The 14704-nt window shown below is 40.6% G+C and overlaps 1 protein-coding gene across 1 annotated transcript in view; it reads left to right on the top strand.

Annotated features, from left to right (window-relative positions):
• The window catches only part of ALK (ALK receptor tyrosine kinase), a 233086-nt gene that overhangs the window by 157618 nt on the left and 60764 nt on the right, over positions 1-14704 (top strand). Inside the window, exons 6-7 of the mRNA XM_075042474.1 lie at positions 5980-6111; positions 7602-7702. Of these exons, the coding sequence (XP_074898575.1) occupies positions 5980-6111; positions 7602-7702 (233 nt within the window). The remainder of the gene's footprint in view (positions 1-5979; positions 6112-7601; positions 7703-14704) is intronic.

Here is a 14704-nt window from a genome sequence, read left to right as displayed (position 1 = left end):
TTAGCAGAGCATCACTCCCTAGCTTGAGAAGACCACATGGCTTGTATTCAGCCACAGGTACTGGGAATGAGAGTTCCTACTCCTAGCTAAAAGGCCCAAAAAGCACCATCTTCCACCCAAGCAACAAAAAAGACTGGCTTGCCTCAGCAAGAACTTGGGTTGTGGATATGTCTGCTAATCCACTTAAAAGCCTGCTCAGTTCTATGGCTGATTTCCCTGCTTTTGCCTCTTTACTGTGTTGAATATTGTTGGCATAAGACTTCTTACACAAAACAGAAATTATCTAATGTTTTAGATGTCAGTTACAACTGCATGACAGCCTAACACAAAACGTATGTCATCTTTCAGCGTTTTAGTTGTCATTTTACTCCTGAGCAACATGGATGTTTTCATCAGCTTTTTGCAAGCATGGCAAAAAGTGATTCAGATGTATAAAGCAAAGAAGGGGGTTTCCCAAATGCTTCTGCTTACACAAAAGAGCTGTCAGAAAAAGATGTAGCCATGCTGAAAACTGAGGGAAGAGCTTTTAAAGTTACCATTAACCAAAGGCTTCTATCTTTGAGCTTCAAGGAGATGTTGGGTTTTTTTTCCTTTCACAGTCTTCTAACCGTGCGGGTACTGATTTTCTCTCTCTTTTTTTTTTTTTTTAATTCCTATTCATTCGATTTTTGTTCCTTTCTTAGCTGAAAAAAATCTCCCTAAAGTCTGCTGTTTGTTAACATCTCTTTACTTATTAATGGCCAAGGAAATGTCACGGTGCTTGTTCTGCATGCAACCAATTAGTCTGTGTAGAGAGTGTAAAATCAGAGAGGGATGACCCCGAGAGAAAAGCTTGCTGCTGTTTGAGTCATAATCAAATATTCTTGCAGGAGCAAAAGATAGCTTCAAAGAGGCAGATGTGGAATTAGATCCAAACTGTGTTGATTTGGGATCAGACATACAGGTTTAACAGACTGATGGAAGTGCCACACTGGAAACTGCTTTGCAGAAGCATACTTTGCAGACACACATTAAGACTTCAGATAGTGGTGGTCTTATGTCTTTGCTAGTAAATTCATGCTTTTATGGATTATAACTTACTGCAAAAAAAAAAAATTACTTCCTCTTATTGTAGTAATCATATATGTAATATACCTGGTATGGTACAAGAAAGAGACGAAAACTCAAATTATTTACTAATGCAGATTGGCAGAGCTCTGCTTTACAAAAAGGGATAATTTGTTCCAGTAGTTTTGTACTTCTCTTTTTAGTTAACAATATCTTGGATTTTGGTTCAGTAATCTTTTGTTGCAGGGCAGCCAGACTGGGAAAAAATAAAAATTTTACTGAAAAAAAGTGCATATACTTTTGGCTAGTCTAAATTTATTTTACTTTCTGTCTCAAATTCACCAAAAAGATTCAGCCTGGGAAAATATTGGTTCATCAGTGAAAGCATGTTAGGAAAGTAATGTATATATTTAAAAAAATAATAAATTAAAAAGAATGGAGGTGCTGCTAGTATATTTATTATCTAGAGACCGAGAACTTAGAGGATTCACTCAGGATATGACAAACCCAGGACTGATTCTTTCTTCTGCTTAAGTGAATTTGAACCTATATTTCCTATTTCCATGCAGAGTTTCCAAGATTGTGGTCTGGAGTTCTGGTCTAGTTCAGAAGAAAATGGTTACTCAAGTCTCTCCTGGGATTACTCTTCCACATTTTATAAATTTTACCTGGAATAAGGATTGAAAGTAATGTCCTCCATCTTTCAAATAAATCTCATAACCACTGGGTTATAGGGTAATTTTCACTCTTTGCCTCATTTAATATATAAGGATGTTAAACACATTACCAGGTGAGATAAGGAGGACTAGTATCTGATTCATGAAAGGGGTGACTCAGGCTGTGCTATGTGGTTGGAGGAGTGTATGCACACATCTGTCAAAAGACCAGATGGCAGCTAGAATAGGAACCTATAAAGTTTGAATTTGTGGTAACATGAGCAAGTGACCAAAAAAGCATAGATAATTAATTCTACAGGGGCCAGTTTACTTTCCAGGCAAAAATGCATGAAGAAATCACTGGATTAATTTATATCCTAGTGATACATACAGCCCAGCAGAGTCTCCCTTCAAGCAAAATGATGAAGTAGCAACCTGTTGCCATGCTGTGCTCTCTTAAGGTTCCTGTCTTGCATACACTAATCCTTTTGCTTCTTTCTTGATCAAAAGCTGTACTTCCAGCAACAAATTCTAACCTCTGGCAGTTCTGAACTCAGCAAAGCCTTCTGGCATTAAAGGATAACTCTTAGTTGACTGTTGAAAAATATTTTCCTTTTTTATGCTTCATTTCTGGTAGAATTTGGCTGACCAACTTTGCTAGCATAGAAGCAGCCATTGAAGCAAACTCATGTTTGAGATTCATGTGCTTCTTTAAATTGTTTGAGTAGCTGATCTATTTGGCTTCTGAGATTTCCTCCTAAATTTGGTAAAGGTCCATACGTACCAGAGTAGTCTTTTATGCTTGTGTCCTTTATAATACGGGTCTGAAATTTCACCCAAAAGTTTAAACTGTAGTATCTGGTTGATTTACACCTAGTTTTGAATCAAAAGCCTGCTCCATCCACTTAATTAATTATTTCAGTTGCTAATTTTGCTTGCTATTAAAGGATGAAAAATCTGGGCTAAACAAAAAAACCTTGAACTTACTTAGATTTTGCTTGAAAGGTAATTCATTCTGAAGGCTTGAAAATATTTACTTAGGAACAAGTTTAACACTACAGCTTTTGTCTACTTCATCACTCAAATAAAAGCAGAGACTCTCACATTCTCATAGTGCTCCAATCTCACTGGATTACTCTAGTCTCCATCCCATATCCACAAGCTGCCTCTTAAAATTACTAAGGTCTAAATATTTTGATGTTCCTGTCACTAATGTTAATATCCAATATGGCAGGTTTCAATAAGTGTAACTCCTGCCTCCTCATTTACTTGATTTTCTAATAAAGTCAGATTAGCATTCCTTCATCAGTGCAGTATCTGTGCTAATGTGAGTTTGAACTATAAACATTCAAAAACTGAGATGTACGTATCGACAGAAAAGTGCTAGCCAAAGAGGTCTTTGTGGAGTAGCAATAGGTGGAATTGTAGGTGCTGTATGTATTCAAAGCAAGGAAGAGCAGCAGAGAAAATGCATCCAGTGCACAGGACATCTGAAAATTCATTAAAAAATTCATTTGTGGAGGAGGAATGAAATTTTCTGGGAAAGTAATAGCTTCTTATTTATGCCCTTACCTTGTTCATTGACAGTGAGCTTTTTCTGGCCTCCAGGCAGGGATTGCTACTTAGATGACTCCTCCTGCTGCTCTGACTTGTTTACATCATCCTAGATAGTGTATGGCCATGAAATGAATTCAGTTGGACACCCAGCCAAGCTGTTTCAGTAGGAATTCAGGACACATTATAATTTGTCATTTTCTTTGGATCTCAGCCTCAGGCTGTGCAATGAAATATAATCAAGTTCTGTAGAGGGGTAAAACACAAGGAAGCAACTCTCTGCTTAACAGCTTCACATTTAAAGACCAGGCTGAATGAATTTGGAGATTTTTAAAAGGAAAAACTTGAAAAAGCCTTAACTCCATTACAGGTTTTGATCTTTCCATAACAGATTTGGGTACTTGCGGAAAATAACAGTAAAACATGCCTCTTGCCTTCATGTCAGGTTCCAGGTTCAAAATTGGCCCTACTAAAAAGCCACAGATGTAAGATTTGTTTCAGTTTCCTCTGTGAAGCGAGTTGTGATTCACGCTCCTAGAAAATCAAATTTTTCTGGTCTAGATGCTGCAGTTGTGGTGTTCTGCAGCTGTTTTCTAAGGGTAGACCAAGGAGCAGGTTCTTGTGCCACTGAATGAATTGCCTGTTGAGGTGTGTGAGTCAAAACTGAGGCCCTGTGAGCAGGTATTTAATTGACCTGCAATCTCAGCCAGGGGGTTCTGCTGATATTTCAATATCTTAAATGATCTGGATTTTGAATACTGGTGCCTCAGTGTCTGACAGCCACTTTATAGATAGAAGATTTCAGAGCAAAAAATTTTAATAATGACAACAAAATCTGAGTTCAGGGGCCTCCTCTTCTCATAGAGAAGCTATTGAAATTGCCATTGTTAGCTGACTGGCAGATTCTCTTGCTTTAGGAGTTTGTAGTCTATCCTACGTTTTGTAAGTGAAGAAATTTTTACTATGATTTTAACAAGCAGTTGAAAGGCTGATTTCCTGGATATGGGGTTTTATAATGTGTTTGCACATGAAATTTCATTTTTATCTTGCAATTTTAAACAGATTTCTTGTATCATTTTCTTTTCTTTCAAAAAAAAAACCTAAACCAAAAAAAACACATAACAAAAAAAACCCCAAAGGTAGTTCTAGGGAAAGTTTAGGGGAACAGGGAAGGGAGAAACAAATATGGGCTAAACTGGTTTTTAGTACAGATTTGAGTACACAATGGTGTAAAAACTGTGAGAAGTCAGGAATATCATCATCCCTTTTACAGCTACATCTGCTCATCACAGCAGTTTTTCTAGTTTATTGGAAGAAGGACCACCCCCACTCAGCAAACATGTTCAGGGGCTTTGTACTGCCAGTCCCAAGGACTGGTTAGTCTATATAGCAGGGTAAGATGACTGGTGCCTCTTCTTTATTCCTGTTGTGGCATCTTTAATGCCTAATGTAACTCTATATTAAAAGGGCACCTATTTCACCCAAACTAGCTTTGTGCTCTGCCTTTTTCCACATAAAACCCAGTTTGTGCCCTTTTATTAGTGGGAAGCCTTCTGGTACCTGGAAGAGTTGTCAGCTGCACCCTGGGTGCAGAATCTGTATTAAGAATCATTAGTGATTTACTTAAAGGTAAAAACATGTTATAGTGGTAATGATTTTACATGGCATTTTACAAGGTCCAGTTTCTGCCAAGGTTTCTTAATAAGTACAGACTCTGGCCTCATGTTGAAGAGGAGAAATGCAAAGGTAGAACTAGACAGCAGTAGAAATTAGGGAGGAAGCAGTGAGGGTTTATTGAGGATCATGGGAAAAAATATTTCATGAGTTTTGAAGGAAATGGGTGATTCATGGCCAAGTAGACAATGTTCATGTATGGCAATATTAAGTGTATGGCTCAGGGCAAAAGGAGCAGTACTTTGCACCCTTTGTAAGAAGAACTTGCAATGTAGGTAGAGAAGGTGATGGAAGGCATGAAGTTACCTTCTGCTTTGAATGAGATGACTATTACTTTAAAACTGGTTAATTTAAAGGCAAAAAGCTAGTGTATCTTTATTGTTTGGAGCTGGAAACTTGCCTGAAATCCTAAGCCAGTGACAGAATGAGTGGGCTTCAAAGCCTGGAAGTATGGCTTAAAATAAACTATCCTCTTTTCATCCATTCATCTCACCAAACAGATTCACAGGTACAAAAACTGAGGCACAAAAGGATTCAGTGCTTTACCTGAGATCACATCAGTGCTCACAGAGAGAAGAGATCATGTTGCTGATCTGGGCTGACTAGAGACCTAGACTGTAAGGAAGGGGAGTCATGTTAGGAACTTACCCCTCTCCAAGATTCCCTTCTGTGGGGCTGCAGAAGCAGTGGTTAGGAAAGCCATCTCCAAGATGTAACCTTGAGTGCGTTTATACCTGTGAAGCTGTAAAGGCCAGGTATTTAGGAGACCAAATAGTGTACACCAAGATGAGTCCTCTCACTCAGATTTGTCAAAGTAGGGGGGTAGTCGCTTAGTCACAGTCTGGGGGTTGTTTCCCTTGACACCACCTTCCCCACAGTCAGGCACACACATGACTCCACATGAAAGGACTGAGTAGCTGTGGGGGTGCCCACATGCCCTGGGCAAACCGAGTCAGAATAGTCACTGCAGCTTCTCTGTGTGCCCAGGAGTCTCCTCCTCAGTTCACCCGGGTTCTTCTGTATGTGTGTGTGTCTTTCCCTCTTGCAGAAAAGCTTCCCTCTGGCTTTTACTGTTCGTTTGAAGAAGGGGACTGTGGCTGGATGCAGGGGTCCTCTGTGTCCCATCCTTCTCCATGGCGGATTGGAAGCCCGGAGCACAACCGTTTTCCTTCAACAGAAGGTGTGTGAGAGTAAACAGTAAGTGCAGAGAATGAACAGCAGAGAGCAAAAAAGATATGCAAATGGTGGGAAAAGGGAATAAAACACAAGGCACGTTTTCCTGTGTACTTACATATTCAGCCTCCAGTGAAACAAAAGCCATCTTTCTACTCTAACTGCTTTGAGCAAAAGACTATCCTGCTCGCTTCTGGTCTTGAGGGTACAGAGAGGTATCTCAGGTCTCCACGACTGACACCAGATACAAATCATGACCCTTTCCAAGCAACTTCACACCGAGTGTTCATCTGCATGACCCTCCTCCATACCAGTCTGGTTATTTTCTTTCTGATTTTCCTATTTACTTCCTCCATTCCTCTGTACTGCCTCTGTTTTTTTCCCTGCTCACATCCTAATTTTCCTTCTCTTTGTCCTATTGTCCCTTGAGTTCCACTGCTAAATATAATTACCATATACTTGGTTCCCCTACCCAAATCCCAGTAGTTCATTTCTAATTCTTCTTGTACAAACCATTGAAGGTTTATACTTTGGGCACTGAACTACTGCTGGTTAAGTTTTGGCAAACAGGCTACCTGCCAGGATAAGCTTTTTCCTAATGCAATCATGTAAATCATTGGAGGCATTTATTGCTGAGGCATACAGCAGCTAAAGGGATACAATAATAACGGCAGAGTTAATGGTGTATAATCCCAACATTGCTTTAGAAAGTTAGAACCAGAGTTAAACAAGATTCTCTACTTTTGTGTGAACTGGTATAGGCTACAGTGCATTTATTCTGATTTATGCCACCTGATGGTTTAGCCCACAGTATTACAGACCTCAAAGTGGTGGAAGCATAGGTAAATATGAAGGCAAAGCACCAGAAAGAGGGTACTGTGGGGAGCTGGCAAGTGCTGCTGAGTCATGATTTGTCTATGTTGTAGAGGCAGTTTCAATGAAAGCCCAAATAACTGGGCTCCAAGTAGTGGTACCCTCCTGAGCTGGAGGGCAGAGCTGAAATAGTGCAAATACACACCTTTTCATGCAGAGTTGCCAAGGAAAAACCCTAGTGTTACTACTGCCCTTGTTCCTCTTGTTACAACAAATGATTGAAGGAACAAAGAGGCCTCCAGCTGCAGTAATATTACCCTGGTGGTATTTTGCCATAGCTGTGTTTTGTTTTGGTTTTGGCCAAGATAAATATTCTCTTCCAAGTTACTTTTCGTTCATAAAATATACATTTTGTTATTCAGCCTTGCAAAGAGGATGAATCTGAAGTCATGGAGCAACAGAAGATAGCTGTAGGGGGAAGGTGGACAGACTCCTTAAATGTGTTTCCTGAGTATGTTTCTTGGGTAGGTGAAGATGCATCCCTAATAAATTGAAAAAGCCTTCTGCTTTCTGGCATGCTGCTGTAGTAGGAGCCCACTAACATAACTTCTGGGGAGGTTTCACAAACACTGAAACCAGAAGGTGAGTGCTGCTGTTTGACCTTCTTCCTGCTCTTTTATCCAGATTGTGCACTCCTCCTTAACACCAGCAAAGCACCAGCAGTAGCAAACACTGTCATGACCAGCACTGCCTTTCCAGCTCCTTTGAGGAACTCCCCCTGCGAGGCAAGTTGTAATGTTTTCTTTTCTTTTGCATTTTACAGAGCTTTTTTTGTCCATCTGACTCTGGTTTTCAAATATAGGCACTAGGTCGGTAGCACAGCAACCCCTTTCTCTGATGGCTTATCTACAAAATATACTTACTTAATGCCCCTGTGTGCAGGGAAAAGATATGGTTATCTGCTTGAAATGCCACAAAATGTGCTCTGAAAAGCTTTGGCATATCCTGTCCTCGTTGTATGGCCTCACATGATGTATTACAATCCTCATAATTAGGTGTATATGCTGTAAGGGTAGGGCAGCCAGCATTACAAAAAGGAAGAAGCTTCCTGCATGAACAAACATTGTATTTGCAAGATCCGAGAAAGAATAGGCTTCGGGACTGCCCCTGTGCTGCTCAGAAAATACAGTGCATGCTTTCTCTAGCACAGCTGGGATTTGAGCTAGCAGGTCTTCATCATGCTGCACTTCAAACCTACCAATCCTCATGTAGGCCTTGATCATAGGAGCGCTGAAGTAAGCAACAGCAGAGATAAATTCATGTAGAATGGAACCAGGTTCATATTCAAGCAGAAAAGCTATTGACAGTCATAAGACATCAACTTAAGCAAGTATATCAAGGCTTGCCAGGCAACCCTGCACATGGTTGTAATTTCTGAGTCAGTTGTACTTAAACTGCAGCTTACAGGAAGATGACCTGTCTGCATCTTTTTACTCTAGTCCGTAGCTTCACAGATTATATTAACCACTAATAGAATTTATTTATGACTTATGACTTTGAACCATGGCTAGTGACTTAGAGCATTTCATATCTTGAATGGTGACCCTGAAATGTCATATAAGCTCCTGGATCTGAGAGCAGAGGGATTTGTGAAAACTGATCCTAAAAAAGTACAGTTTGTTGGTTGAGCCCTGAACAGACAAAAGAATCAGATTCTCCCTGTTCCAGTGATCTTAAAATACAGAAAAGACAAGAAGGGATGTATTAGGAAGTCCTCTGGAATGAAAGTACATAGAAGATGTTTTTTCTTTGGTTTAAAGTTTGATTTGGTTCACTTCTGTTGGATAACTCAGTTCATATAGGAAAGTGCACCTGTTTTTGCTTTCTTGATATATTCATGTCCTCCTTCTTTAGGAAATAGATACTACCTTGGTTTTCCTCCCTTCTGTGACAAAGGTATATGCAAGTTCTGAATATTTTAAGACCTTGTTCTGCCATGGACCATCAAGAGTGAGTTTTTTTCATAATCCACCTGACACAGGAATCAGAGTGAATGACTTCCAAATATGTGTATATTTTTTTCTTGTATATACAACAGTGCAAATAATTAAACTTGCCGTTGGGGGAGAAGCTGCCATGTATTTCATCTGCTCACATGCCATCCCACCTCCGTCACTCCCCTTGGCACTTAAAAGGCATCCGGACGCATCCAGCATTGCAGCTGTCGGTAATAAAGAGTGAAGGAGTTTGGCAAGGGTTTTGTCTCTTGCCTTTTCATATAGTGTAAAAGCTTCTCTTCTCAATGAGCCCCTGGTGGCTTCAAATTCTATTTTACTGGAACAATCTGTCTGTGAGCAGAATAATTTAATTCCACTTTTCAGCACAACACAAGAGGAGAAAAGAGATATTCCCCCCTACGCACTTATTCCTCCAATAGGTGCCAACAAACTTCCTTATAGTGAAATTATAGTCAGAAAAGAGGTTGTCAAAATACCATAACGCTGTCCTGTATTTATTCACCCTCAATCACTTCTCGATTGAACTGGCTCAAGTTCAGGCACTAAAAGATGAGTTTTCTTCTACCTGTCACTGCTGACAGCTCCACCTGGCATGTCACAACCAGGACAGATTCTCTGGCAACTGGAATCCCACTGACAAAATTCACTTATGATTCATGTGGCAAAGGGATCTCAGCAAGTGTCTGCAAATTAGACCCATTTATTCTTCCACAGTCAGAACGAGCCATAAACCTGCCCTCCCGCTTGTATCTGATCCAGCTCATGTGATACCTGCTTGCTCTCCTTGCGTGTTCACTTACGTAGTGGCTTCTTCTGACAGCTAGTTCCAGTACCCCAGAGAGATTCAACTCAGATTCGCATCCTGCACCAATATATATTAATGATGGAGGCTGTCCTTAAGCCTGTCATTTAACATGCCTCCTCCTCCTTGTATGCCGTGTCTACCCCCATATCAACACGCCCAGCTTGGCTGAACTCCTGGGAATGAGACTGAGTGTGCTGCCCTACCTACTCAGATTGCTCACCTTTCTTGAGTGAGTGGAGCTTACCCCTGTTCTGTGCATGGGACTTTATCAAAGGCCATATGCTGCAAACCCTGAGAGCAACAAGGAGGCCAGCAGACGTCCCCAGTTTGCTGATCTTGACTCCCCTCTCTTCTCTTCCCGCTACATGGAAGCTCTGGGGCACTACTAGACCCACTGTTTACTGAAGCTACTATTTTTCCCCTTATCCCTTAATTTGCTTTTATTTTAGCCAGTCATGTTAGACAATTACACCCGCCATAGCAAATGCTGACACCCTGCTTTTTAGCCTGAGGTCTTCGTAGGAATTAATTACTTCAGTCTCAGCGTGAGGAGCATTACCTGCTGCTGTGCTGTTTACCAGGCTGGAGGATTCTGGTTTTTGGCCAGAATGTCCATGGAACCAGGACTCAATGCTGATAAGGAAACAGTCAAGCAGTCCACAGTGGGTGCCAGCCACAAAGAGTTTGCTAATGCTTCAGGCTTGTTTTTTCTCCCTCAGCCTGACTGTTTATTCTTCCACTGTGATAGTCTGGCAACGGAGATGACTGAACAGTCTGAGAAAATAACTGCTAATACCCTGGAGACTTATGGGGTGGCCTGGTCACAAACACCTTCCCTGCTGAGGTTCTGGGCAGCTGTTTGCAGCAGTGCTGACGCTAGCACTTGGAGACTCCAGAGCCTGGATGATCTTTGGCATATGTATTGCTGCTCAGTGCAGGACAAGCGCGACCCTCCATCTTTGTGCTCTCTCCAGCTTGAGGTTGGTCATCAGGAGCATGCTGGGCTGCTTGCGGGCTGTGCTCCCCTAGCATTTCCCATGCCTTGCTGGAGGCTCCTCATTAACTCAGAAAGGGAAAAAATTAGCCTGACCTACTCTGTACTGCCCCACATGCATCAAAAGATGAGAAGAGAGTAAAAATGCATGCAGGAGATACTGTAATAAACACAGCCTGTACTTTCCCACATGTTTGGGATTGGCCCTTAATGTGCCTTGCACTTTGTGTGTAGCTTTGTATTGCACTTTGCTCCTGTTTGTTTTGAGCAGCTTTATATTTTCATTGTCTTTGTTCTTCAGTGCTTTTGGCAGGTCAGAGCGGTTAGTTTGTGATGCTGCCCTTTGTTCTTGGTTCAGTTAGTTTTTCTCTTTCTTTTTGTTGTTTTATTAAATCTTGGCTAGAGTATCCTGGCTTCAAAGAATCTCTCTTGTTTGCAGTCCAGACAGTCTTTGTTATCTTTTTCATGTTGCACATTCGGTAGAGTCATTTGCCTATTGACCCTATTAACTGTGTGTTTAAAACCCAATTTATATGGAAGACGAAAACTGTGGCACTTCTACTAAATCTTGGGGGGATGCAGGAAGTGGTACGCGTAGTCCATGAAGAGATGTACCATTACCCTGAAGTAGCCAGAAAGGGGAGATGCAAGAAAAAACCTCAGGAAATGGTTCAGGAACCAAACTGACACAATAATTAAGAGTGAAAATCTTTTAACCTACTCGTAAAAGTTCATTGGAAACAAAGCACATGTAACTGAGCATAGGAATACATATAAAGTGCAAAGAATTAATCCAAACAGTGGCCTGATTTAAAGGCAGAATTTATAGAGCTTGAGCAATAAAGCACAGCATTATTTGCCCCTTCTCTTCACACTGTGGTTCCCCTTCTCTGAGTGGGACTCAGTTGGCTTGCACAAGGTCAGCAGGGCAAAGAGGATCGTGGGATGGTTAGGCATTTCCTCATTTTGAAGAAGAAATCTATATGCATGTCATTAGTAGCTGTAATGCTGTCTGGGAATCTGGGAAACCACATTGCAATTAAAGTCCAAGGGAAGTGCTGTCATGTCAGACACCACGATGGCAAAACTAAATTGCTTGGCTGCAGTTGATAGCCCCTAGGTGTGCACAGTTTCCAGACTATAATGGCCACCTACTTCTCACTACTTTGCAAAGATGTCAGAGAGCTGGCACAAGAGTGTTGCAGATGTCCAGGGAGCGCTCGCCTTCATGTGGAAGCTGGAGACTCATTTCTGGCCCCCCACATCTGGACAATGAGGCAATGCCATCTCCCTCAGTTCCAGCGTTGTTGCTGTACAAGTGCAGAGTCATGTACGTTGACTTGCTTTTTATTCCATTTTTCAGAGATGCTCCCTGCTGTCTGCATCCTCAGGCTTTGATGGATGCTGTGGTGCCTGTAGATCATAAAAGTCATACCCATGTCTTCCCAAAGTGTTTGGGCTTCTGTCATAAAAAGATGTAAGACCAGGTCCAGGATTACTGCATTCTGTGAGGGCTTGGTACAGTGTGTACCTGCCTGGGCAGCAGTAGTTATATCTATCCTGCGAGATTTCGTTTTGCGGTGGATTATGACTGTTACTTCTGTTTGAAAGTCACTGCAGAAACATGAACGGTCTGGAGACTGATTTTTAGAAAGGCTGTGCTTTGCTCAGCGCAAGGGAATCTGTGATAGACCTTAGTGCCATATCTGAGAAGTAAAAGCCATGCAAGCAGTTTTGTTGTAGGCTGTAATAGAGAAGGAGAATAACAACAGAGGTGGTGTTGCCTGGATGGTGATGAATTTGAAATTAGCCTTAAATGTTACTGCATGCATCTCCACAAAAAAAGATGACTCTTTGCAAGAGGGACTACATTGTGATTTGGAACCAGATTATTTCACTTTTCTGTTAGATCCTGGGTCAAACATTTTAAAAGATATAGTTGTGCTGAAAAACAATGACAACAGATTCCCATGATAGTAAAAGAGCTTTGTGCTTTTGGCCATGTTTAAAATAATGAAAATCTTTTTCTGATGCTATTTTGACATTTCAGCTAGCTATTTCTTGAAAGCCACCATTATGTTATGTAAGTAAGTACCAAACTGAGCCAGACTTCTTTTAAGCCTGAAATTACTTTTTGAGTGTAGACTTATTCTCTCTAGAAAATAAATATAATATGTTGATGTAAAACAGTATAGTTGAAGTTTGCCCTCTCATTCAGGTTTATAAAGATGTTTTCATCCTCTGTGGTTATTAATTCACTTCTCTTTTCTATGCAGAAGTGTTGTATTTTTTTTAAAGCATGTAAATCAATAATATAAATCATTCCTTGAGTGCATTCTGAGCCCTATGCTGACACCTGCAGAGCATGTCTCTTTTCCTCTATTCCTCCTCTATTCCTTGAGCTTTAAATAACTTTGAAGGGTACATGGTAATAACATTGACTCAGAACATTTATGAGCATGAAAAATGCAACACAGATATGCCTCTAGCACAGCCTTTCATGTGCTTTATTTTGCAGAATGTTGTTAGCATCCTTTTTTTAATTTTAAAGTGTTGGTTTTAAAATCTGTACAGCTTATTCACTGTTATCTGTCTTTATCTTTTCTTGCTTCCTTTGCTACCTGGCTTCTGTGTCATTGAACTGGAGGATCTATAATATCTGAAATTTCTTGAAGGCCTGGTCACTCCACAGTACACTGGCAGCAAAATTATGAACTCTTTCTTTCTCTTTTGTTGTCGTCTTTTTTTTTTTTATGTTTGTTTGTTTCCTGAAATGAAGGTGCTTTTATTAGGTCCTTGATTTTATGAAAGAAAGCATAAGTAAGAAATAATTTGAGAATAAATAGTATGAGAATCTGTTCATATAAAATACAAGCTTCTCTTGCCTGCCTAGATATTTTAAAGCTACATGATCAGATCAGTTAATCATCATTTTATCATTTCCATAAGGTTTTTGCTTGCACATCTGAGTCCTAAGCAAAAGCAGAAGTGCCAGCAGACTACAAGAGAGACTGATCACGCACACTTGTTGATCCGGCCAAAAAAACAGGAACAAGACCTTTTGGTTATCTTCCTTACTCATAAGAGTTCAAGTCTAAATTGCTGAACAGTCCTAATAGATGTCTTTGCTTGTACTGTTTTGTGCAACCATTTCTCATTTCTAGTAAGAAAAACAATATTGCCAATGTGATAAACTTCACGCCTCAAACATAGTTCATATTCATGTACAAAACTTACTGAGACTTGGCAAAGGTGTCTGCAGCTATTGTCTAATTCCGTGTAAACCGTATTCCAACTTGCAGCTTCAGTTTCTATTCAATGATGAGGTGTTTTCCAGGCTTCTTTAATGCCTGACTTACATTTACTGGGTCAGTGCATTCACATCGAAAAACAACTTCTACTGTTTCCAATCCAGTGAAGAAGACCCCAGACAAGAGTTATGTTTTTCAGAAAAATAAATGTCTGTATTTCAAGAATCTGCAGTTCCTGGTCAGGAAGATTTTGAGCAATTCCTTTGACAAGTATTGTAGGTAGGGGCCAAGGATTTGGGGGCATGAGAACTACTAAGTAATGTGCTGTCTCACAAGATGTAAGCCTGTGATGCAGAGTTGGGGTTTGAGTAACAAGATAGCCACCAGTGGGATCCACCTAGTGCAGTTCCTTGGGAGCAGGATGCCTGTAGGCTCATCTCCGTCTTCTTAAAAATACCTTACTCCAAGCCTGGTTTGAAGTATGTTCATCTTTTCCTCTTTCTTTTGTTACTTGTGCTAAAGACTGACAAGTAGCTTTTCCTGCCAGGTAGGACCATAATACTAATAGTGAGGGGCATTGCCACTCAGAAAGGGAGGAAAAAGAAACAATAACTCTCTGGAGTGCCACTGAGGAATGCTTTATTTATGCTACTGTGAGTGTTTGTCATTGGTACTCAGTCAGACGTCTAAGCACTAGTTCATGCTGGAATGTTTCTAGC

The sequence above is a fragment of the Buteo buteo genome, chromosome 12 (assembly GCF_964188355.1).
Source record: "Buteo buteo chromosome 12, bButBut1.hap1.1, whole genome shotgun sequence".
NCBI classification, from domain to species: domain Eukaryota; kingdom Metazoa; phylum Chordata; class Aves; order Accipitriformes; family Accipitridae; genus Buteo; species Buteo buteo.
This window is presented reverse-complemented; position numbering and strand designations above follow the sequence as displayed.